The sequence below is a fragment of the Loa loa genome (genome assembly GCF_000183805.2).
Source record: "Loa loa unplaced genomic scaffold supercont3.190, whole genome shotgun sequence".
NCBI classification, from domain to species: domain Eukaryota; kingdom Metazoa; phylum Nematoda; class Chromadorea; order Rhabditida; family Onchocercidae; genus Loa; species Loa loa.
Genome location: NW_018108370.1, coordinates 7,165 through 30,882, shown reverse-complemented (window position 1 = coordinate 30,882; position 23,718 = coordinate 7,165). Strand labels below are relative to the sequence as shown.

At 34.1% G+C, this 23,718-nt stretch overlaps 3 protein-coding genes across 4 annotated transcripts in view; 2 read left to right on the top strand and 1 right to left on the bottom strand.

Moving 5' to 3' along the window:
- The window catches only part of LOAG_18080 (CAP-Gly domain-containing protein), a gene marked incomplete at its 3' end in the record, with an annotated part of 10,701 nt that extends 2,186 nt beyond the window's left edge, over positions 1-8,515 (bottom strand). The window contains exons 1-26 of the mRNA XM_020450750.1: positions 8,426-8,515; positions 7,767-7,933; positions 7,561-7,620; positions 7,303-7,455; positions 7,046-7,219; positions 6,621-6,724; positions 6,424-6,562; positions 6,160-6,282; positions 5,970-6,068; positions 5,780-5,844; positions 5,524-5,683; positions 4,808-4,884; positions 4,457-4,586; positions 4,260-4,376; positions 3,841-3,939; positions 3,590-3,689; positions 3,239-3,324; positions 2,978-3,108; positions 2,425-2,593; positions 2,061-2,192; positions 1,572-1,703; positions 1,312-1,414; positions 1,051-1,153; positions 810-899; positions 495-657; positions 153-271 (exon numbers count right to left, since the gene is read on the bottom strand). Coding sequence (XP_020305533.1) covers positions 153-271; positions 495-657; positions 810-899; positions 1,051-1,153; positions 1,312-1,414; positions 1,572-1,703; positions 2,061-2,192; positions 2,425-2,593; positions 2,978-3,108; positions 3,239-3,324; positions 3,590-3,689; positions 3,841-3,939; positions 4,260-4,376; positions 4,457-4,586; positions 4,808-4,884; positions 5,524-5,683; positions 5,780-5,844; positions 5,970-6,068; positions 6,160-6,282; positions 6,424-6,562; positions 6,621-6,724; positions 7,046-7,219; positions 7,303-7,455; positions 7,561-7,620; positions 7,767-7,933; positions 8,426-8,459 — 3,029 coding nt within the window. The 5' untranslated portion in view covers positions 8,460-8,515. The remainder of the gene's footprint in view (positions 1-152; positions 272-494; positions 658-809; positions 900-1,050; positions 1,154-1,311; positions 1,415-1,571; positions 1,704-2,060; positions 2,193-2,424; positions 2,594-2,977; positions 3,109-3,238; positions 3,325-3,589; positions 3,690-3,840; positions 3,940-4,259; positions 4,377-4,456; positions 4,587-4,807; positions 4,885-5,523; positions 5,684-5,779; positions 5,845-5,969; positions 6,069-6,159; positions 6,283-6,423; positions 6,563-6,620; positions 6,725-7,045; positions 7,220-7,302; positions 7,456-7,560; positions 7,621-7,766; positions 7,934-8,425) is intronic.
- Positions 8,516-8,984: 469 nt separating this feature from the next.
- Positions 8,985-12,267, top strand: LOAG_18079 (the record flags this gene model as incomplete). 2 transcript variants are annotated; one of them, XM_020450749.1, is made up of 8 exons in its annotated part: positions 8,985-9,086; positions 9,639-9,862; positions 10,026-10,061; positions 10,287-10,353; positions 10,680-10,723; positions 10,845-10,925; positions 11,372-11,461; positions 11,604-11,827. In XM_020450749.1, 7 exons carry the CDS (start codon positions 9,650-9,652, stop codon positions 11,712-11,714), a joined length of 642 nt encoding a protein of 213 aa, XP_020305532.1. In that variant the 3' UTR covers positions 11,715-11,827. The 2 variants fall into 2 exon arrangements, with proteins under 2 accessions (XP_020305532.1, XP_020305531.1); XM_020450748.1 differs by lacking the exon at positions 8,985-9,086 and adding an exon at positions 11,905-12,267 and having other exon boundaries at positions 9,650-9,862; positions 11,604-11,703.
- Positions 12,268-12,931: 664 nt separating this feature from the next.
- LOAG_04565 (transcription accessory protein) lies at positions 12,932-18,649 on the top strand (the record flags this gene model as incomplete). The annotated part of the gene is made up of 17 exons (XM_020446629.1): positions 12,932-12,976; positions 13,198-13,349; positions 13,448-13,624; positions 13,790-13,872; positions 14,214-14,310; positions 14,857-15,019; positions 15,402-15,589; positions 15,700-15,857; positions 16,006-16,219; positions 16,372-16,463; positions 16,827-16,909; positions 17,022-17,128; positions 17,237-17,327; positions 17,396-17,565; positions 17,754-17,919; positions 18,007-18,156; positions 18,575-18,649. 17 exons carry the CDS (start codon positions 12,932-12,934, stop codon positions 18,647-18,649), a joined length of 2,211 nt encoding a protein of 736 aa, XP_020303058.1.
- Between the last annotated feature and the right edge of the window lie 5,069 nt (positions 18,650-23,718).

The window sequence follows — 23,718 nt, the reverse complement described above, 5'->3', positions numbered from 1 at the left end:
GAAAGACCAAAAGCAAAATAAAACTGACAAGCTGAAATCAAACAAAAAAATTTTTTAAAAACATGTCACGAGAATTATAAAAAGTTAATCGTGAACGCTTTTCTTTTCAGTCTCGAGCATGGAATAAATTTAATATGGAAAACAATACTTACTCTCTCCTCCTCTTCAATTCATTTTGCAGTTCATCGCAACGCGACTGCAATCTCAACAACCGTGATTCGTCCGCTTTACCCGATGTTTCCATTTTCTTATCAGCCATTTCCAAGCGAAGCTTGAGCAACGAAATATTATTGCAAAATTTCAATATGTGTTTTGAATTTATTACTAAACGACTGTTAATGACTTCTCAATCAAACAATCTGTACTTATCATACTTCAGTTCAGTAATACTTGGATCGAGCATAACTCTAAATGCTTTTCCCGACTGCACTTTTCCACCCGTTCGCAATCTAAGAAATTCGTTAAATCATTAAAAAATGTGTTGGAAAGGATACCCTGTAATTGCTAATATCGTCTGCTCTAGATCTAAGCGTTTTCTTCAAATCAGATATTTCATTTTCCTTTTTTCCAACTGCCAGCGAAGCCCCTCTGCTTCTACTGCATCCTGTTTCCGAACATGAGCACGTTCCAGAAGCGGTGGGAATGGCTGAAATTAATCTAAAATAGAATATAGCAGTAGAATTCAAACAGTTTTAACTGCTTTGGTATAACTGTGTAAAGCGAAAAATTGCAATTTACGATAGAAATGCATTAATTAACATTAAGTTACTGACAAATTGGAGATATCATAACTCTAGGATGCTACTTACTTTTTGTTATCTGTTTCTATTTCCAAATCTCCACTGTCGAGTTGTTCGGCTAACTTTGCAAGAATCGATTTCAGTGTAAGCATATGATTCCTGAAGAAAAGTTGCAGCAAATAAAAAATTTGAGATTTTAGATATATAGCGATAAACTAGTATAAGTGTATTAAAATTGTAGTAATTAGGAATGATCATTTTCCATATATCATGACTGCTAACTATAAAATGGCTCGTTGAAAAGCCATACTTGATAACTTCTTGTGCCTTGACACTATCAGTTTGACCATTCATTTTTTCAACGACTCCCAGCAACATTTCTTTAATTCGGTCACTCTGCAACCCTTCAGCATCTGTAAAATTGCTAAATCTTGATTTGTTTTCTGTTTTTTTTTCTTTTTTGAAAACCTTATTTCCCGTATTGAACGTGTAATAGCTGGAAATACTGACATGCAACAAATGACTGGTATTGAGAACTGAATGACTTATAATTCGGCAGGCAAATATTTACCAGTATGTGTACTTAGCTGTATACTTGCTATAGCACAAATATTGTCCGCTACAGTCGCTACCTTCCAAAGGGTGTTGATTGCATTCGATAACTGCTCATCAACCTGAAAAATAAATTAAGAAGTAGAAAAAGAAGAGGCGGAAAAACAAAACTTTCCTTCAATATGTCGTGAAATTCTTTTAAAGTTTCTAGAAGCTTTAAACGGAATTTAGACCGATTAAAGAGATGAAATTTAGAACGCATTCGAAAAATAACTAAACCTGCTGGTTTATTGTCATTTCTTTTTGTGCTGGAATACGATTTCTCGAGCGAATCGTTAACTGCTCACATTCGGTGATCAATTCCATTAATGCAGTAGCAAGGACATAAATCTCACTATCCTCACTACCGGGCTTGAAAAGAAATGCTTGATTCTATAAATCTCAATGGAAATAACACTTGCATTCATCTTCAAAATTGATCGTAAGCAGTCGTGATAAGAAACAAAGAAATAGTAATCTGTCTAATGCTGACTGTCTAGCAATTCAACTTTCATAGAAAATGAGTGAAAATAAATCCACAGATTTGAAGAACAGATACGTAGCATTGAAATAGTGGGCAAAAATGATGAAAACGACTAAACTGTACTCATTTTCAGTTTAGTCGTTGCATTCATTTTCACGTACAGTATGACTGCTGTTCTCAAAAAAATACTACCATCCAAATCTTTCTGAAATGAAATTCATTTGTTTTCAAAATTTCGAACTTACCAATAAGAAGTATGTGAAACGCTCAACATCTATTTTCATCCAACCCAAACCAGAGAGTAGTTGAGCGATGACATCAGAAAACGCCTGCTTCATATCATATGCTTCAGCAGCCATATGAACTGAGAAAACGTTCTGAAACAAAAATCCATTTCATCCAAATTTAGAGTCAGAACAATTGTATGAGCTTCTAAAACATATCTTGTATGAAACCATGTTGATTTACATCAAATTGTCGAATAATTCCTAAAAAACCACAAATGTCAACTTTTACTTTATCTGACCGACTCTTAATCCACAATAATTTCATCTTTCACTAAGTAATGTGCTACAGTAATCTGCTCCAACAAAAACATGAAGTTATGACCTGAAAATATGTTATTCCTTTCTCAAGATTCGCTGAAGAAGTGTTCTCATCAAGACGATCAGTCTTCAACAAATCAATATATTGATCGATCATTCTTTCTTGTGTCGCCATTTCTAACTGAAGTTGTGCCAAGCGTGACAGTCTTTCTATTGAGCAGCGTTGTATTGCACTGGAATATACGTTTAAAAAAAAAAGTCCCACTTTGGATATGCAGCAAAATTTTTTGAATTTAAAACTCAATATCAAGATTTAATAGCAGATAGCAACCCACGTCAATAATTCCTACATTCGCATAAAATTAAGATGCATGGACAGCAACATAATTCCGTTTGGCAATAAAAGAAATTTCAGCTTAAGAACCATTCTGAGATAGAACAGCCACACGCAAAACGACTGTATCTGACAGAAATGCTGGCCTATTTCCATGAGAGATAAACTCCAGCTGGAGAACGGAATGGAAATCGAACCTTACCGTCATCAACTATCAGCAGCTGATAAATATTCTCTCTTTACATGTGAGTACTCAAATAAATGACTACTCAAATCGATTTACCTTTCAAATTTTCGTAGGACACATTCAAATGCATTCAGTAAATATTTAAACTTTGCACAATGTGCCCATTGCTCAGCCTTGTGTGATTTGGTGACATGTTCACGACGCATACCACCTGGTACTGGAGGGTACTGAAAAAACCGGATAAATTGTAGATGGAACACTATTATACAAGAAGAATTGTAGATTGAAGGCTACTATACAAGAAACTTTACAAGTGAAAGAGCAAAAAAAAAAAAAAAAAAAAGAAGGAAAACAAACCTTGTTACTCATCAACTTTGCCAAGATTATTGATTTTTGACGCAGCCGTGGAAATAAGACATTAAGTATTATTGCATCACAGTCACCTGTTAGTTTCACAATTATATTAGATTGATGTTCTTTAATATCAAACTACCAACGACAACTTGATTGATCCATTAATTTTAAAAATGAATTCTGACTGTAGGCAGTATTATAAATTCCTCGTATCATATAAATATAAAGTGGACTACAGTACTCTAAAGGAAAAGTTGATCAGATAGCCCCTGGACTAAGTCAAAATCGCACAACTGAAAGTTTTTTACGGCAATTTTTTTCTACTGTGCGTAACATTACAAATTAAAAACTGACCCCCTGATTTCGTAAAATTATCGGGCATGAAGAGTTTCAGATATTTATTAAACTGATGTGCAAATTCCAATTCCAACAATCGCACCTCAGCATCCACAATCTAAAGCGATGAAAACAACAGAACAAAAATCATTCAAAGTTATATTCATACACAGAGGGTTCGAATAGCAGTTCAGTTCTTCATTCGTCCAAGATCTTTTTTTGGAGCATATAACACAACAATAAAGGATTGACCAAAACTTTAAATTTACTTCCGAAAATGTGCGTGTTGCGGTGAAATTGGTACTTTGCAATCCAAGAACAGTGCTTCCTTTTTCAAGGGATCTTATTTGTTCTAACATACGCAAATTCTGAAACAATGCAAAAAAATAAGTATATTTACCTAACTCCTTGGGCTAAACCACAACACATTCTTTATACGGATGTCTTCATGTTCTAGATGAACTTGAGCAAAATTTGCAAGAACATAACAGCAAGTTACGAGGCGGAAAGCAAAAGTTCTCAAATGCTCATTACATGCTATTTTTTATATACAAACTTTATACAAACTAAAGTGTCGAAATAAAACGAGGTAACAGTCAATCGATCATATTTTTTGTTATACGAGCCAGGATCACAAAGTTGAAAAATAACGAGAAAAATAACGAGAAAAGAACGACAGTTCGTTTACCTCATCATAACGTTCCTGGATTTCTTCATTTAGATCGCTAACTTTCTTGCGAAACATGAGAATCGTTTTCTCATAATCTTCTGCTTGTGCACCACATGCCTTGATTTGTAGCAACAACTGAAAAATTTGTCCATATTTTCTAATCAATAGCTAAAAATCCACATCCAAGACAACCTCCTACGAAATACTTTCATTACCTCACTGATCTTCCCATATGCTTTATCAAGCTCCTCTCTCAACTCCTTTTCAGAATCTTTTTGAGTCTCTAAAATTTCCTCATCCATTGCACGCATAGTTTCAAAATCATCAATCGTTTCCTCCAAAGCCCTGTAAAAAGTACAATTCAAAAGCATGCAAGTAATAAGCCCAGATTAAAGACAAGGTAAATCTTTGATAGACAGCTGAATACATTTTAAGGATAGTTAACAAGAAAAGATAAGGCATTCCAGCACTGTCATCCTAACAAAAGTGAAATAAAAAGACTGACACAGCATCGGAAGGAATAAAACTTAAGTTACTACTGTTTTTACTATGAAATCGAACATTACCTGACTTTCTCTTCCAGATCCAAATTCCTGTCCGTCAATGCTTCTATCATTTTTTCACTTCCCATAGCTATATCCACCTGTAAAGCAATACTACTTTGTTTTTTTGGTTTCATTTGCTGACAACAAAATGTCATGCAAAGCAAGCCCAAGTTAAGTTTGAAAAACAATTTAAACACTAAAGATATAGAATTTTAAATTGTAAAGGCGATTAAGGATTCATATTTAAAGAAAATTTGAAAATAGTATCGAAAAGTTCAATGTCTGATTCGACCGATCGGAAACGGTCCATAAACTTGGTATCCAATCGAATAAGTAGGAAAAAAATGGCTTCATCCTAACATATGATTAACTAAGCACAATGGATTCTGTGTTTGTAGCCAAAACGTATAAAATCAAAAGAAACGGTAGCCAAAAACGTACAAATCACAATATATCTCTTCAAGAGCTACAATAATTAAACTTGCCTTAAATACTCGCAGCTACAGAAATTCATTTAAAAATTAATAACTTATGACGAAAAACTGATGTATCTTATAATGATAAAGATAAATAAGGACAAGCTATTTTCTTAACTCTGCGGTTATGCAGGTTGCATTCTGAGAATGGAGGCAGTGAATAATTAAAGCACTTAGAGCCAACAAGATCAGCCTATTTCTGCATATTAGCACTATCAAGCATGCTCGATTTCGGATGATTCAAAACGTGAAGTCACTGACCCGTTCTCTTAACTCTGCAATAATATTTTCATATGCATCCGAATCCTTCTTCATTTTTTCACACATCTTTGTCAGTGACGCCAATTCATCTTTCAACCTTTCATTTTCGCTCATTAATTCCTGCTTGTCAATTACCATTTGCCCTGTAGCATCTCGCATCCTAGAAAGAAAATGAAATTGCGCACTCTCCTTAAACAATATTTGATCAGTGCTTGGGCGCTTCATAAGAAAAGATTCAGAAAATAAATATCAATACCTTACTAACGCCTCACGAAGCTTTTCATTCTGTTGTTCAAGTTGTTTCATCTGCACGCTGTTATACTGAAGATTTTCAAAATGTTTTATTTCCTTTTCTCCATCTTTCTAGGGAATACACTATAAGAAATCTGCCAATACTGATTATTTTTCAAAGCCTAATTACAATGAAGTCTGTGATCCAAACATGCCTGAAATGAACTGTCGCCTGATTGCTCCATCTCGTTGCGCAATAATTCCAATTCCACTTCTAGTTCCTGCACTCGTTGCTTTTCCGCTTCAATTTCCGTCTAAGCAATAAATCGTGCACGGTTATATTAAAAAGCTCATTTCAACTGCTGGCGGAAATATATGTTTCATGAGTATGCTTGAGAGGTTTACCTGCAATATGTCGACCTTTTCTTCAGCCATTTCCTTTTCGATCGTTACTAATTCAAGACGCTCCTCAACTTCTGTAAGGCTGTCATTTTCATTTCCTTTCGATTCGAGTGCATCTCTTAATTCCTGCAATTTCACTGCTCAACGTATCGTAAGTATAGTTGTTTTTCTAAGAAAAAAAAATCAAGACTCTTCTGATTGGTTCACTAACACCCAGCACCTGGCCAACGAGAAGACACAACTAAATCAAAAGTAAAATTGTGTTACCTTTTCCTTCTCTTGCAGTTTTCGTTGCAAACTAGTTTGCTCTTCAAGTATTTTGGCTCTGAATTGAAGCAACGATTCTAGCTGTATTCGATTTCTTTCAAATTCAACCAATTTAATGTGGTCTTCTTTCCTTTTAATTCTAAAAAAATGAAATCACTGAACGACATAACTGATGTTGAAATAATAAAAAAGATCACCTTAAACTTTCCAGTTTTTCAGACAAATCCTTATGCTGTATACGAAGCCATCCGAGTTCGCTGCGTTCATCCATATCAGGAGGCAGTGGGACTGACAAAGATGACTGAAATAACACAGATAATCAGCATTCTACCGATTATTTATATTTTTGTGCTAAAACTGGCTGAACATGAAATTTACATCAAGCAATAGAAGAAATATAAACCCATTATTGGTTCTATTTCTATTATTCACCGTTAGATTTTACATGCTAACTAATATTGATTCATTACCAAAGGTTTATTCTATTTAATCAATATTTCTTAAACATGCTTTCAGCCCAAACTTTTTTGTTTATAAAGTCGAACATGGTTTGAATATTTAAACAAACTAAGGAAGATTTTAAAATGAAATCATACAATATGCCACAAAACATGACTGAAACCTCTTCCATCTTCTTGACAATGCTTTTCACAGTCTCAGCTGTTTCCATTTCCTCCACATTGGTAGCAGTTGATACACTTCCTAATTTGCTTGCAATGGAACTCTTCTTCGGAGTTCCGCCCGATTTGTAACTGGTCTCACTGATATGAGACTTCTGAGATGAATAAGGATGTTCCTGCAATCAGTCAACAATACTGTGATGTACTAAGACTTCAGAAACTTAAATTTTCACTCAATGATAATTTTGGAAAAAGAAACCTCCGCGGTTTGCAAGGGAGACTGACTACCAAGTCTTCCTGTACTTCCTTTCCTGTCTTCTTTAGGGTAAAGCTTCTTTGCAGATGCGCTCACTGTTCCACTCGCAGTTTTCAGTCTTTCAGTAGAAGAGGAAGGTGTCATTCTAGGAGAGCTCTGGAAATTAGAGCAAAAGTAATTCGTAAATCCCAATCTATTTCAAAATAAATGCTATATTAATTTTTTTTTAAAACCTGCAGTCGGCGAAATCTTGCTTCTTACATTTTTTCGAATAGTGGTGGGTAAACGCATGCCAGATTTGCCTCGAGACTCTAGACGCACCTAAAGTATTATCCAGTGAGTATCATAATATCAAGGAAATTCATCTGGTGTAGTTCAGCAATTTTACTTTCTGACATACAAAAACTATGGATGACAACCATGGTAGCCATAAGAGGAAACTAATGAAATTGATAAAAGCAAGTGACCTGGCTTGCTTTCAAAAAGATGCCATGATTCGGTTCACACTCAAAATACTGCATTCCTTTCACTGTACCATCATGTTTCCCATTAGGTTCATCCAAATTTATACCTACCCAAATACCTTCCGCAAATTCGGTTTCACCACAGAATTCTACCACTCCTCGTCCTTTTTCTAAAAATTAAACTTTGATTTCTCGATAACATATACATAAGAACAAATGGAAATGTTCTACTGTTTGACATAAATTGTCCGAACAACTTCGAATCCATTAGTAGAATTCATATGTTGTGTCAATCTTCTATAAAGTTAGTGTCACAATTAGGCAAAAACACAGAAAGCAGAGCTAGGTTAAATATTAAGTCAAGGAACATCAAAATCTACTACTTTCGTTTCGTGCTATATGTTCCCCGCTACTCATATAGCTAACACACCACATTTGATAACTTTCAAGTGGAAAAATGTTTCGATCCAATTTCGAACGAAAAAAAAAGACAATTATATTCATAATAATAACTATAAATTGAGTGATTATGACTGGTAGCATTACAACTTTCACAACTGCTGATCACTGCGCGGTCGTTTCAAGCATTTGGTATGCTCTAAATATATTAGGGTACAAGTTATTACATTATTCTGCTCAACAATGTTTAGGAAAAAGCTTACCTGTTTCAACCCTTACTCCGATTTTGAATGACATGCCTCTCACAGTCAGTATAACCACGACTTATTACCCACAGTCACAACGTCTAAAACCAGTTCATATTTCCATTCGTTTTAAATTTTCATCAAAAAAGCTTGAAATTCAACATGTAACCATAAAATGATCACGCATAGCACCACAATATTCCAAAATGGTAATAAATGAGGAAAAAAAAAGATGTTCTTTTCCGCTTTTAGGAGAATTCTATATTTGAGGAAGTTAGTTAAAATTTACTCGTTATTCGCATTTGATTACACACCATCCCGTGGAAAATAAAATTCCACAGAAGTATATTGACCATTACATACATTGGCTAGGTTGGCAAGGGTATGATATGAATAAATGAGTGAAAAGAAGTTCCTGTGATCTAAACTATCAGGGATGCTAGCAACGTCCTGGAAATACAGTCAAGTTCATCACTGTACAACAAGAATATCTTCGTTTCAATTTACAATCGTTTCATTACGCTCCTCATCTGGTAGTACTGGCCGCATTTAAATGGTTTTTAAAATGCCATATAGGCGGGGATGGTACGGGAATCGGCATTAGGTGGAGGAGGTCGAACGTGTGGAAGATCTGACTACGTCTTGGCCTGTGAAATGTCGTAATAGATCGATGTTACAGGTTCTATTATTATAATATAATGACACTGTCCTGTTAAGATGAAGAGAAATATTAAGTCACTACAAAGCAAATAAGCATCTAAACATACATTTATCTGTTTTGAGATTGTTTCTTGATTGCTACAAATATGAGATAAAGGAAAAAATAGGTTTGAAAACGGTAAAGACCAAAAGGGAAAAACTGAAGTTCGAGATTGGAATCAAATTAATAGTAGCTTAGGGTGAGATACAGCAGAGCCTCTTACGATTAGCAAATTACATAGTGGTAACAAAGAAAAAAAGGGATGAGAAAAATAGTCGCAGTTTACCACTGCAACAGTGTTTAAGGTTAGGGAAAAAGTGTGCTATGGCTGAAGAGATAACAGAAGTCGATAGAAATTAGGATTAATGAAGATCGCCATGCGCTGAAATAGGAAACTCTTGCTTTTAGTTAACTTTAAAAATTAATCTAAAAAAATTGTCATAAATATAGATTACCTAATGAGGATGATAAGTTGACGGTTCTATTGTTTATTTCTACAGCATGGTTTACTGCATGGTTGCAACATTTCAGTGATTTTAAGGATGTATAAAGGATTAGAAAATCAATTTGCGAAGTCTAGATCTCGATATCAGTTTAACATTGATCGCATTGCGGAGAAGTACTGTAATGCATCAAACAAGCGTGAATTGGCACTTGAAACATTACAGAGAGATTTTGGAAACTCATATATTTCATCACCAGTTGTGGAATTGGAAGATGAAAGTAACATAGCAATTTGTGAACGCCTCAATGAGGTAAGGTTTGATTATATCTATGTGCACATTTGGGTTGTTATGAAGGAGTCAGAAAAGTTCAGAAAAAAGAAATATATATATTTTGTATTGCTGCGGGTAACTTCTTGTTTATAATGACTCACTCTAATCGTAATATATTTGTTATGTGCTTTAATTATTTCAGGATTTCGAGATGGAATATGGAAAACGCATATGCTTGGTAATCTTTTTTGCGTCTTCATGTTTGACTTGAAATTTAATTAAGCAGTGTATCATAGGTTGCTCGTTTTGCTGATATATTCAGAAAAGAAACCCTTTTTACGGAAACGAGTTGTTTATGAGGCACTGTTTCGTCCATTGCTGATAAATTTAATGTGTATGTATTATTTTTGATTTGATGCTGTCCTTTTCTCGACACACAGGAAACATTTAAGCGAAATTTTAGGATGGTGGTGGAAATGTGAGACAATGTGTTCCTGCAAGTGGCGGAGAACATAAAAACTGTTCTTCCAGTATGTTTTCCCTTCTGATTTTCAAAATTTTCATGTAATCGTATAATATTTAACTAATGGATCGGTTGTGTTGCTTCGTCCCCTGATTTTGTGCACATTACACTTTTATTAATAATTCCTAGTCATTAGAACTTATATTATTTCGTTGATTTTTGAATGCTTCGGATCCTGAAAATCGATACATTTCAATCAAAAGCTCGATTTCCAGCATTGGTTTTCTATTTTCTAGGCTGACCGGAAAAGTATTCCTTTTTTCTGAAGTACAAAAATTTATGAAAATGTTTGCTCATCCTATCTCAAATCCTCTATTTGATGGTCGTTTTTAGATATGATGTGGGGAGAACAATTTGCTGCCGTTGGAAAATACAATGTAGGTCTTTTACTCTCTGTTTTATATAGTGATAACTATTAGCATTTTAATGAACAGGTTGATTAAACATAACAAGTCAGTGATTGGTATGGTCAGCTGGTGTCCAATAAATAATTTTTAGTCTGACTGCATCACATTACGTGCTAACATTGCCAACATGCTGACGAACTCCGTGGAAGAAGAGTCATATGAAACAGAAACTGTAAGTGCTGTTTTGTTTTGTCTGCGTATTTAATTTTTTAGGAGATCTAAATGATCTTAAGTTATAAGGAAATCAGTTGTACCGATCAACACAAAAGTCCCAACTGGTAATATTTCAAAATAGGATAGTTAACAGCTAGGTAATAAATGGCAGCATTAATATAAAGATGACGGAAATGGTGAAATAAGGCACGTCGAAAGTTCATCCATTGTGAAAGATTTCTGATGTCAAGCTAAATATGTTATTGGGATGGATTGATGTATTTTCAGTTCATTGTGGGGGAGGAATTACTTCCAAGACTAGTGATCTAAAAGTTCATTGGAGCGTAGTTAACACATAAAAAAACAGGACTGCACTGCATAAGTAGTTTTCTCGAATGTACAAGTTGTTTTCTCGAATCCTAAATTATCTTTCCTTTAATCTGTCTAGGTTATCTTTTTTTTCAGAAGAGATTAAGAGGAGGTGGACCTATCAATAATCGCATCATTGATGTGATTACATCACCGATCAAAGAAGGCCCAGTTGAAACCCATATGGCGAGTTTAACACCTCTTGAAAATTGTCTCTTTGCAAAAATCATGAATGTTTTCTTCTGTAAATATAAGGTGGACACTCTTTCTTTGCCTGAAGGGAGTGATTTTTTTTCTTGTTGCTGGCTTGTGATCGATATATTTTCAGAATAACCATCTAACAATACCCACATTGAAAAATAACGCACTAAATCCTCGTCGTCTACAGTCTTCATCTGATAAAGACCGATTTAATCTTGCAAATAACGGTAATTCTTGAATATCATATCTGTCGTTTCGTCTGCGCTGAGGTAGATCAAAATATAGCGTTCTTCGGCAGTCTGGCGTCTTCGTTTAAGCAACAAGCATTCACAAGTTAATACAAAGTATTACCATTTTTATATTTGGATTAATTCTTCCTAATCAGTGTTTTCCTGATGCAAAGGCTGGGCAGCCTCTCGTATTTCCAGAAACATTCCTGAATGCATGGTTTCGTAACGCGGAAAAATACTGGAATAATGGTAATTTCGTTCAAGACCGGAGTCTTCGCTGGCGTGCAGCGTACAATGCGCAGCGCGCTGCACACCGTAACCTCGGCTATGTAAACATGTTAGATCACTAATTCTTTTATGGCTCTGTAAATGTGTCAAATCGGTAATTCTTTCAGCAAATTTCACAGTTTTTGACTTAGTGGATTTATAAGAGATGCACTGGCTAACAGGTATTGTAATCATTTTATGGATAGTATAGTTCTGGATTCCTGAATTAAACCACTTTTTAGTCTTTTTTTTTGTGATAGCTGTGGTCGTGAAAGAGGTCTGCTAAATTTTTTTCCTACATCGAAAGCCGAACAGGAAATGAAATTTCCTTGAGAAATCATTTATTGATAGGTAATTTAAACTTCAATAGGTTACTGTGCTGTGTACATATGTATGACGATAATTTATTTCTATGAAACTGTATTTATGTTATTCCACGAATCGACATTGCTCAATTCATTTCAATGCATTTAATTCCGAATAAATTGACATTCCTATTTTCATATAACAGTTTTTGATCATTTCTTCACCCGGTATATCTTCTAGAATACTTCATTCTCACGTTACCAAATGTGACGATCAAATCGAGATCTAGTGTTTCGAAGTTTCAAAATTCTTACTGTTGAAATTCGCATTCCATAAAACGAAATAACTGCAGAAAATACGGCTATGTCATCGATAAAATTACGGCTATGGTTCTTTTTCGTATCCCTTATCACTTATTACACTTTTCCTAACTTATGTGGATGTATCTTTTTGTCAGTTGTGGAATATTGGACCTTCTAACAAAAAATAGCATGTCTTACATGGTTTGGATTTGAATTTCAATGTTAGGATAACATTTCTGAGATATTTTTGCTGTCACTGAGAACGAGATCTTGCAGTTTTAAGACAGGTGTTGAAATAATATATTTAAAAGCAGTTTCAGAACACATTTCTAACAAAGAGTTACGCTAAAATGTCTTTCGTACAGTGGACTGTCGATGAATTTATTGCGTTAGAGGTATGCGACTGATATTGTTAACCTCCAAAGGAGATCAGTGCATTTATTTCTAGCTTATTTCATATTACCAAAAGTATTCGTAGAATTATTTAATCAGTTTAATTAAAATTTTTTTTCCATGCATTCAAAACCACCTTATGGTAAATAAACTCAGTGTTGAAAATTTAGTTTCTAGAAGATGGATTAGTTTTGTTAAGGTTATATGAAAACTGGATTTTAAGATGGGATTTCCCACGAATGTCGCACGATCATTGGTCCAGTTATTTGAAGATGGATGTGAGGTACCATTTATTGCTCGTTATCGACGGCATTTAATTGGTGATGCAACGCCTGATGATTTACGCCATGCAGTGGAAACTTTCAAGAATGCAAAGCATGTTTATCATAATATATCTTTCGAATAATCAAGCTGAATGCTAACTTTTAGTCTCTATCTCGATTTTGTCGGTCAAGTGTGTATCAGCATTTTAGAGCCATCAAAGCTAAAGCGGAAAAACTTTTAAAACGTGCTGACGCTGAAATTGAAAATGGTGCCTTGAAGGAATCGGTGAAGGATGCTCTTTCAAAAACGATGGATGCTGGTGAATTGGATAGTTTATTTGAACCCTTCAAAAAAGCCAAGAAAGGTTCTTTGGCTTCAAGAGCGGCGTATGTTTTCAAAACGTTTTTTACAGAATTTGTAATTTTCTATTTCATAACATTCAACTGAATGAACGGATCGAAAAAAAAAAAAAACGAAGCGAATTTCGCTTACTCATTCTTACCAGCTTATATTCAGGCATCAGTGATGTGTAAAATATAAGATGTCTGCAGGGAACTGGGTGTTGGTGAGATTTGTCAAAGGCTTTGTCGTAGCGAATATGTTGATTTACAGCGTTTTGTTGGCTCTAAACCAGGTATTTGTGAAGTATTTCATCAAATTTCCTTACCTTTGTTGATTGCAATGAAGTTACTGGAAGTTTAAAAAAGCTTTTACAGTCTTTTTTTTTTCCTCTCGATAAATAGAGAATGAGAATTACATTAAGTAACAAGCTAGCTTCACATTGGTATTATGTTTGGGAGATTTTATTATTCTAATTTATTTTCAACTAAAAGTTTCTAACTCGTTTCAAGTAAAAAAAAGACTATCATCTTATAGTACTTAAAGATGGAAAAAGGAAAAATAACTTCTAATCCTTCCCTTCAATTTCAATGAGTTATTGTTTAATTAATAGTCCTTAAAAATATTGTCATTTAGAACTAAGTGTACTGACAAAAGTGGAGGAGGAGACAGTTCATCTGTTGTCTCATGATTTACATCGCTTAGAGGAAACGCAAAATTTGTTGCAAAAATTGTAGGTCCACATATTTCATTATTTCTAATTATCCGCATTTGTGTGATATAACTGTAAATTCATTATAAATTTTGAAGTTTGAAATATTTAATACTTTGGCACCAAACTTTTGGTGGCGGCTATTGATTGAGTACCAGTCTTATTTTACCAATCATAGCAAATAGTGAATTGACTGATGATGGAAGTTCTACTTCTTTTATTGGTAACTTGCATGTCGAGGGTAATACTTTTTATGGATATAACTTGATTTTTGTATGTTTCACTTTTCAAAATACTCCACGGCATGCTGAATCATATTGTTCCTTTGAATATGCTGCGGATACAGTGCAGGATATAGCAGATATAGTGATACACAGATTGCAACATGTTACATTGGAAGATGGTCAGCACTGCTAATGGAAAGAAAAAGACGCAATATATGCCATTGGCTATATATTTTTATGATATATGCCAACGGCCATGTACGATAATTAAATTAGACGTCATTTTATAAGATGGAAATGACCGAACACATATCACCTATTTAATTTTTAAGGTGATTTTCAGAGCCGAACTGAATAATCATTTGAATGTTCGTTTGAAGGTGAAATCGACGCTTACGAGAAAAGCAAAAGCTTTAAAAGAAACAGACAAGAATTTTTCTTTACTCGACCATTTCAAATTATATCTAAATTTTGAAAAAGATGTTCGATTTGTTCAGCCTTTTCAGGTGAAATCTTGTTTTTTTCCTCTTAAGGTGCTGGGTGTTTAATATTTTCTGCGCTAAATCCTGCTATGTAAAATAGCTAACAATTGATCTCCACCATCTTTCGTTCCCCTGTTCTTTCGGAAAACTAAGTAGCTAATTACAGGAGAATCTTCAATTACTTAGTTACACTACTTTTTACACGTGATTAGTGGATGCACTGAATTTAAAATTTTGTTGATTTTATACGTGATTAGTGGATGCACTGAATTTAAAATTTTGTTGATGTTGCTATTTTGCATATTGCTGCATTTCAGCAAACTGTATTAGAAATGAAGTAAATTTTTGGAGGCTTAGAATATGCACGTTTGAATTTTTCCTCTGTTGTTATCCTTCATTTTTGTAGATTTTAGCTCTGGAACGAGCTTCATCGAAAGAAATCATAAACTGGAAAATAGTTGTGGATGATAGTATTTCAAGCATTCATCCAGGCTTAAAACTCAAATTTCATCCTAACCATGTAGATTTGCTGAAAAAAGCTGTCCAGGATTCTACGAAACGTTTCCTTATACCTTCGATTGAACGCAAAGTTCGGTAAATTAAAATGCATTATCTACCTGGAAATAAACTTGTAAATGATTGCTTATATATATTACTATCATTTTCTGTTTAGTCATTTCACTCATTTGTTTTATAATTTTTAGAAAGAAATTACTTGATCAAGCGGAAAATTCGGCAATCGATTGTTTTGCCAAAAATCTTCGCGAATTGCTGCTTACAGCTCCTCTGAAAGGTTACGCAGTGCTTGCAATTGACCCTGGATATTCGAATGGATGCAAATGTGCACTAGTTAATGATAACGGTATCTTTCTGTATATCTATTTATGCAAGCAGAAAGTAATGAAATTTGCGATAAAGTTCAAAATTATGAGTATTATTTCCATTATGACCACAATTTTATTATCCGAAAAATAGAGGAACGGATCAACCTGTATTGATATATAGTTCAGGTGATCTTCTACAAACAGCAGTATTTCACTTTCGTCGACTCGACGCTATGCGTTGGGCTCCGGATGAACAAGCCGAAGAATTACTGAAAACGCTCGCATCAAAAGCGCTTGATTCTCCTTTCGTGATAGCAATAGGGAATGGCACCGCAAGTCGAGAAACGCAAATCTTCATAGCATCATTAATTCAGCGCGGTGTAATTGCTGCAAAATTTTGGTTGGTTGTTTCCGTATTTGGCTGTAATTATTCCATGTTTTACTTCATGGTGTACTAATGCTTTTTGTCCATTTCTGAAATATTCTGAACATTAATGTCTTGTAAATTATTATTATTTACCAATAACATGCATCATTTATGATTAATTTTAGTGTAGTTTCCGAATGTGGTGCATCTATTTATAGCACAACAGAATTAGCAGCAAAAGAATTGTCGGGAATTGATATTAATTTGCGAAGTGCTGGTTAGTTTACTGACTTTGGTTACCATCCAAACTACAATAGTAATTGTTTTATGTTGGTAATGATCTATTAGTAAGCTTTAGTTACTTCTCGAAACCAATGATATTTATTATTTTGTTCAATAAGTCGAAATTTATGGAAGATGTTTTCGAATTTCAATTGGAATAGTGCAAAAAACTGGGTATAAAAACTGTTGGTATTTGTTATAAGGATCCTAGTTATTACGGTACTCTTTTCATAGCTAATTAGATTTGAGTATGTTAATAAATTATGTCTTCAAAGAGAGGGAAGGACGAAGAGTAGGAAAAGAGAAAAATGAAAAAGGGAAACAAAAATGTCATTGCAATAAAGGTGTGGTATTATAGTGTCACTTGCGAGACGTATTATTGATCCTATATCGGAATATGTGAAGATTGCACCGAAACACCTTGGTGTTGGATTGTATCAGGTTTGCTGAACAATAAATTTTACTTTCCAAACACAAAAATGTGGTGTGTAAGAGGAAGATAAAAACCGCACTAAAACTTTTCCGATTGAAACATCACAAATTTTATGTCTAGCATTCGGTAAATGAAAAACGTTTGGATGAAATGTTGGATATAGTTGTTCGCGAATGTGTTAGCAATGTTGGCGTCGACGTGAACGTAGCCTCATTACAAGTTTTACAGTAAGCGATGTTTTAGCCATATGTTTCGGGAAAAATTTTTCTACAATGAATTTGTTTCATATTACTTTCAATAAGCAGTTTATCAATTTTAAAAATTAACTTCTTGAGGAGAGTATCGGGTTTGAATAAGAAAACAGCTGCTAATATAATCAAATATCGCCAAGACAATGGGGGGATCAAGAGCAGAGAAGAATTGAAGGTAACAAAACATTGTTTCAGATAAATTTTCATACTTTAAATATGGTTACTTTTATACATAACTTTTAGAGTATCAGCGGAATCGGTCCGAAATGTTTTGAGCAGTGTGCTGGATTCCTTTATGTGTATAACAGTGTAAGATTGGATGCACCAGTGAGAAAGAAAGCAAAACTTTTAAACGAATACAATCCTTTGGATGCAACTCCTGTTCATCCAGAAAGCTACGAGATAGCCAAACAGTTACTGGTTTCACTCTTTGTTTGTTATTTTATGAAAAGAAATAATATTATTTATTGTCTGTTCTGGAAGTTTTACCTATTCTTGGTATCGGGGTTACTGGAAGATATAGGAACTTTATAGTTTTATTTCCCTATGAACTTCATGGTTAATGTAGGATGTATGTTTCATGGAACAAATAATATTTCAGGATATTGGAATATGCTGGTGCTGACTTGACACACGTTGGGCGAAACAGTTTGTTCAAAATGCTAGCAGTGATCGAACAACGAATTAAGGAGCGGGGTCCGGAATGGGTTGTTGTATGGGAATTATTATCAAATCCATTTGTAAGGAGGAATGCACCAGTCCTTTTGGTATGTGCTACACATATTTTCTTCTGATTTTATGAAATTCAAATTATTTTTATAACGAAATTGAATGTTTCAAGATGAATGTTTAAGACAAATGTAGTGGAAATGAAGTCACTGAAAGTGGGTGATATTTTGGAAGGCATTGTTCGAAATCATGCTAATTTTGGTATATTCATCGATATTGGGGTGGGCTTCAATGCGTTAGCGCATTCATCAACTCTGTTGTCAGTTGTTCCCGAGGTTAAAATTTCTTTTTACTAATTTGATTTTTTCGTGACTTTAAGTTTATTCAGTGATATAGTCTGGTTTACGGGATTTTGCCTGACCTTATTATTTGGATTACTTGCGCCTGCACGCAGATTTTGGTTTTCTATTTAATTACAAGGTCGTAATTGCTCGTATCCAGAAACGTCTACTGCTTAAAAGAATCCGATTTCTCAGCAATGGCGCTACTCCATATCGAAAACAAAGAAGTTCACTATGCAGTTCATCAAACTTATCCATTTAATGTATCCTTTAGTTAGATCGCCGGAGGCCGTTCCCATATGCTTACTGCGAAACTGTCAATCTTCTGCCACAGGAACTATCAATTATGGTTCATCACTAACGAAATTTTCTTGTCTTGTTTATTGTTTTACAAAGACCTACTAATTTTTAGGTAAATTCCCCAGTGAAAGTGCGAATCACACGGCTGGAGATGGATCGACGCCGGATTGGTGTCGTTTTAGTTTGATTGTAGAGTCCTAACCATATGTAATCTCTCTGTTCATATACATTTATGAATTATACTTAGTATCATAAATATTGCATGTATAAACGATCTCAAAGTTACGAGTAATTTTGCAATCTCCACTTGATGCGTTAATATCTCTGTCTGAATTCTTATCAAAAGTTATTTTTAAGAAGAACAGGCTTGATATGCTGGAATATACAGAACAGTGTAGTGAAATGCAATTGAAGCTTAACCTACTTCCATTAAGTAGTGATGACATTCAATCTATAAACTTAGCTTGCATTCTTTCTTCCTCTTTATGAGTTTCCATCTTTTTCTTTGCTTTTCCATGTAGCACATGAAAATATTGGATTTCTATATTTTATTGAATTGTATAAGTGTATAACGAAATCTATTATTAGTTTTGTTCCAGCACTACCTCAGCCATGCGTTGTTGATATCATTTCTTTAAATCGGCCATTTCAGAACCACTGAAAGGATTTTGCACGAATTCTATAGAGATTATTAACATCAGAGCTTGCATTTAATTTACTTTATTTGATTTTACTTTATTTTGTTTTACACCTTATTTTGCCTTCTTTATTTTTCATTGTTTTGGCTAAGATAGGATAATTTTGTTAATGATCATTTGTCTGCTTTGGCCTATTACTACCGGTAGATATTGGCCACAAAGTAAAATGTGAAAGATTCCTATATTCGCTTTCATATCTCTTCAAAGCATATAATATAGTATTTGATTGATACTTGTAATGGTTAAATTTACATATGTATCAAAGAAAAAAAAGCAATCCTTCCCATTACATAATGTCTTAGACGGTGATAAGTAATTCCAGTAAGGCATTCAGTGCTTTTCACTTAAATAATTTCCCATGATTCGGTCAAGTAACTGGATGGAAAATATTTTTTTCTTCGCAATAATTTACCATAGTTCAGGGCGGAGGTGAGGTGGTGCGCTGAGATAACTTAATGGAAAATAATTTGGGAATAAAATCTCAAGTGTAAGAGATAATCATTGATGCTGCCGACATGCTTATCATCAATACCCTTAACTGAAACCCGATGTGCAATATTTCACAAGGTCCCGTGCCCTTTGGTGTTTGGTGTTGAATGCCTCCTACTAATATGTCCTTTTTTTTGCGAAATGCTGTCGTCCAATACATATGGAAACATTTACACCCACTCACACAGACACATACATCTCATGCATATTGAATAATTCTGCATACACATCCAGGCTTGTTTAGTTTCAATTTATAACAGAAAAATTTACGATGTTTGTCGTATTCCTGTTCGTTAAATCCAAGTCCTTAGATTCAAGTTCTTCCTGATTTCTCGTCGGTATTGTCGAGATTGAGCTTTGTTGTGAATTAATCCTTTAGATAATTTATTCATGAGAGTACCATATGTCTATCCACGAGCAAGATTTTTAACATTTATGTAAGATAGCAATATCTAAATTAAACAAATCAACGTATTATATCACAGAGATGACTTCAGTTAGATAAATTAGACTGCTTTTTTCACAAAGGATTATGGTATTGAACTTGACCGATACCAAAGTGACCATTGTACGCAGATCTATCAGTAATTATGGTTCTATAATTGCAATAATAAAATCATTAAAAATCGAAAGCATATTTGTGAGTTTGATAGAATGATTAAAATCAATGTGTACTTTTCTTCTTTTTGTTATATTTGTTAGAGGTGCTCGAGCATTTTTAAAAAGAAACTATAGAATATGTGATGTGTAGAAGTGATCGTCATTTCTGATAGTGATATTGATAATCACTGACGGCGTCGCTTATCGTATCACGCATCTTTTTTCCCTTCTCATTTAGCCATTCATGTTGATAATTGTAGCTGGGAAACAATGCAATGGGACACTCACCGTTCAGCAATTGTAAATTTCTCCGCTAACTGATAATACAGAAATATTTTCACAAATGCACTAAAATTAGCAAGAGATATGCAACAATATCAGGAGGAAGATGAAATGACTCATACCATTCGATTGTCATCAATGTCCTCCAGGACTTCCTCAATTTCGAAGATTTGAACAATAATAAATAGGAAAGCAATAAAATTATGATAAACTTTCTTGAGCTAACATGATAAGAATTTTGTTTCATTAACAAATATTGCCAATTACAAGTTAACCCCGCTTTGATCAGCTAACTAATCGACTAATTCCGGTTTGACTAGATAAATTAGTAAGAGCTAAGAACATCTGTTGCATTTTTTCAATACCATTATCGTATCGAAGATTATTACCTGTGATACTTAAATTCAATCAGGATAATGACAACAACATTATATGTTGATCACTTGTTATCATGATTTTGGAACGTGTTATATGTATGGCATATCAAATTCCACGAAGGATAATATTGTTTCTAAATTGTCTTCAGTATTAAATTAAACCTTAAACGTAAAAATAATCAGTCACGTAAGAATGGATTGATACGGAGATGTGATAAAAAGGGAAGGAGGAAGATGTTTAATGATAATAAATTTGTTAATATTATATAACGTGTAAAAGTGTACGTTCGAAAAAGCGTGCTGAAAAACATTTTTCATGTAAGCATGGAAAAATTTTTCGTTATTATCCTCGTCCGTGAATTCTAATGAATATTGCTAGATTTCTGTTTATGTACACTCATTTTATATATCTACACCTTATATATATATATATATCATGTGTATATACACGTACACAGACATATATATGCACATACACACACATACATACATACATACATACACACACACATCACATACATAGACATACTTAAATATCATATTTACACGTTAAAATGACCTTCTGTGATTCATGTTGGTATGCAGTGCGATGTTTTTTTTTTTTGTCCTCGAAGAAGCCTGCAACCCCCATCCCGCTCTCCCGCCCTCCCATTCTTTTCTGCCTTCTTCCGGTCGTTTACGCAAATCTATCCCTTTCTTTCCTTTCAATCCTCCCTCACTTTCTTACAATCTTCTCCTCATTCCCTTATATATTACGTGCAAACGAACACATTTCGTGCATTTTTCCAGATATTTTTGATAGTTTGTTTGCTAAAGGTGTCATCCAATATGGGATGTCTTTCTTCTTCTGGTCTGGTGGGATGGATAGGATTACGGTATAGATAAGTGTCTGCCCTCGTCTGATCGAAGAATGGAACGGTATGTGGGCGGTTGATTGACTCTCATCCACCCCAAATGGATTTGGGATATGAGCAATATTTTACCATCATCCATTCTAGGATCAGATCATTCTTATGGGTCAAAGAAAGTATGCCGGTTGTTTCTTTCCATTTATGGCAATCGTTTTTATTTGTACTTTTGAGTATGTGACAGGAAGGTGACAGTAAATAAAAGTATGGTTGGAGATTTTTGGCAGCAAATATTTTGCTGATAATTGAATTTAGATTTTGATGTTATCTTTGGGGGAAGCAAAGTGGCTAAGATAGGTCTTTAAATCGATGTGATCAGATCATGGATAGATGTTTTATTCTTGTAGTAATACGTAAAATACGGAATTTCGGATTAAATTTCGGAATATATTTAGCTTTAATGTATGGAATTTAAAACAAATAGCAAGGGAACCATTAATGTTATGTAAAAAATTTTAAAGCATAGGAAGCTAATGATGCATTTGTGGGAGTTTTTCCATCCAACAAACCGACTTTTTTTCTTTTTTTTTGTATTTTTGTACCAGACGTATAGTCCGAAAAATGTTCTTGAATATATTAAATGCGTAAATCTAATCGATGATATGAAATACTAAGCTGACGCATATTTTCCGAAATTCCTGGCCAGTTGTGAACATCATTAGATACAAATGTCCTTAATTATACAAAGAGCTTTAATATCACTATTAAATATAGTGGGCTTAGTTCAACCATCAAAGCTAAGCTAGTAATCATTTTTAACACAACCATACCATACAATGAAGGATATTTATCATGAAACCTAGTCCGACACGTTTTTAGGCTGAAAAAGAAAGAAAATATTGGCTAGTTGGAAGTTGCTGGTTTTAACAGCATTAAGTACAAAAGTTCCTGACTTATTTCGTATTGCTTTTTAAAAGGGAAAATGGGATCGGATCACTGGTTACTGTAATATTTCCATTTCCTTATTAACTTTTCTCATTTGTCATATGTAGGAGGTAAATGTAGTACTGCTGTTATGATTTAGACCTGTCACGTAGCTTTTATATTACCATACCAAGAATCGTTTATCTTTCGCAACATATTTTTCTTTTTCTTGGGAAGTTATTATTTCACTCTTTTCTTCTCATTATCCTTGTCAATTTTTTAAAATATGCTGCAGAATACCTTGCTAATTAATTGCTGATGTATTTGTTGTAACGATCAACAACAGTATATTAATACATTGTAACTAATAGAATATTTGTTGCCTAGTGGATTCTTCCGCCAATTTCAGCATGACTCGTAATCTTAACTGAGGAATATAAATGGGTCAGGTGGATTTTTTTACCAGAAAGTTAATTTGAATTATAGTGCAAGTTTAGGAATAGGAGGGATATTATAAAAGTACTTGCCGCAATCCAGTTTTATTCTCTTCCATCGGATAAGGAGTAGAGTAGAGTGACACTTATGACATTCATAATCATTCGAAACAGTACATTAACAAAGTGTTAACTAATAGAACATTTGTTACATCATGGATTCTTTCGCCAATTTCAGCATAATTCGTAGCTTTAATCCAACCTTAACGAGTATATTGCGACAGCTGCTATTAGCGTAGATCAATTCAGATTATTTTGAAGTACAGATTAGGTTAGCTTATTCCATACACATAAATTACACCTTCTAACATTAATCTACTCGTAAAATGAGTGAAAAAGCGTACGGGTATATTAATTGCCAAATTGGTGTCGCTTATTGGTTTTTAATAAGTGACGACGAACAGGTTTTCTCATCATCAAACAAATGGATGCAATTAAGTAATTCACACGTTTTTGAATTTGTAGATGTAATTTAATTGAAAGTTAACAGAGATTAGGTGATGAAAAAACTAAGGGAAGCAGTGTTTCTAGACGATGTATGGCT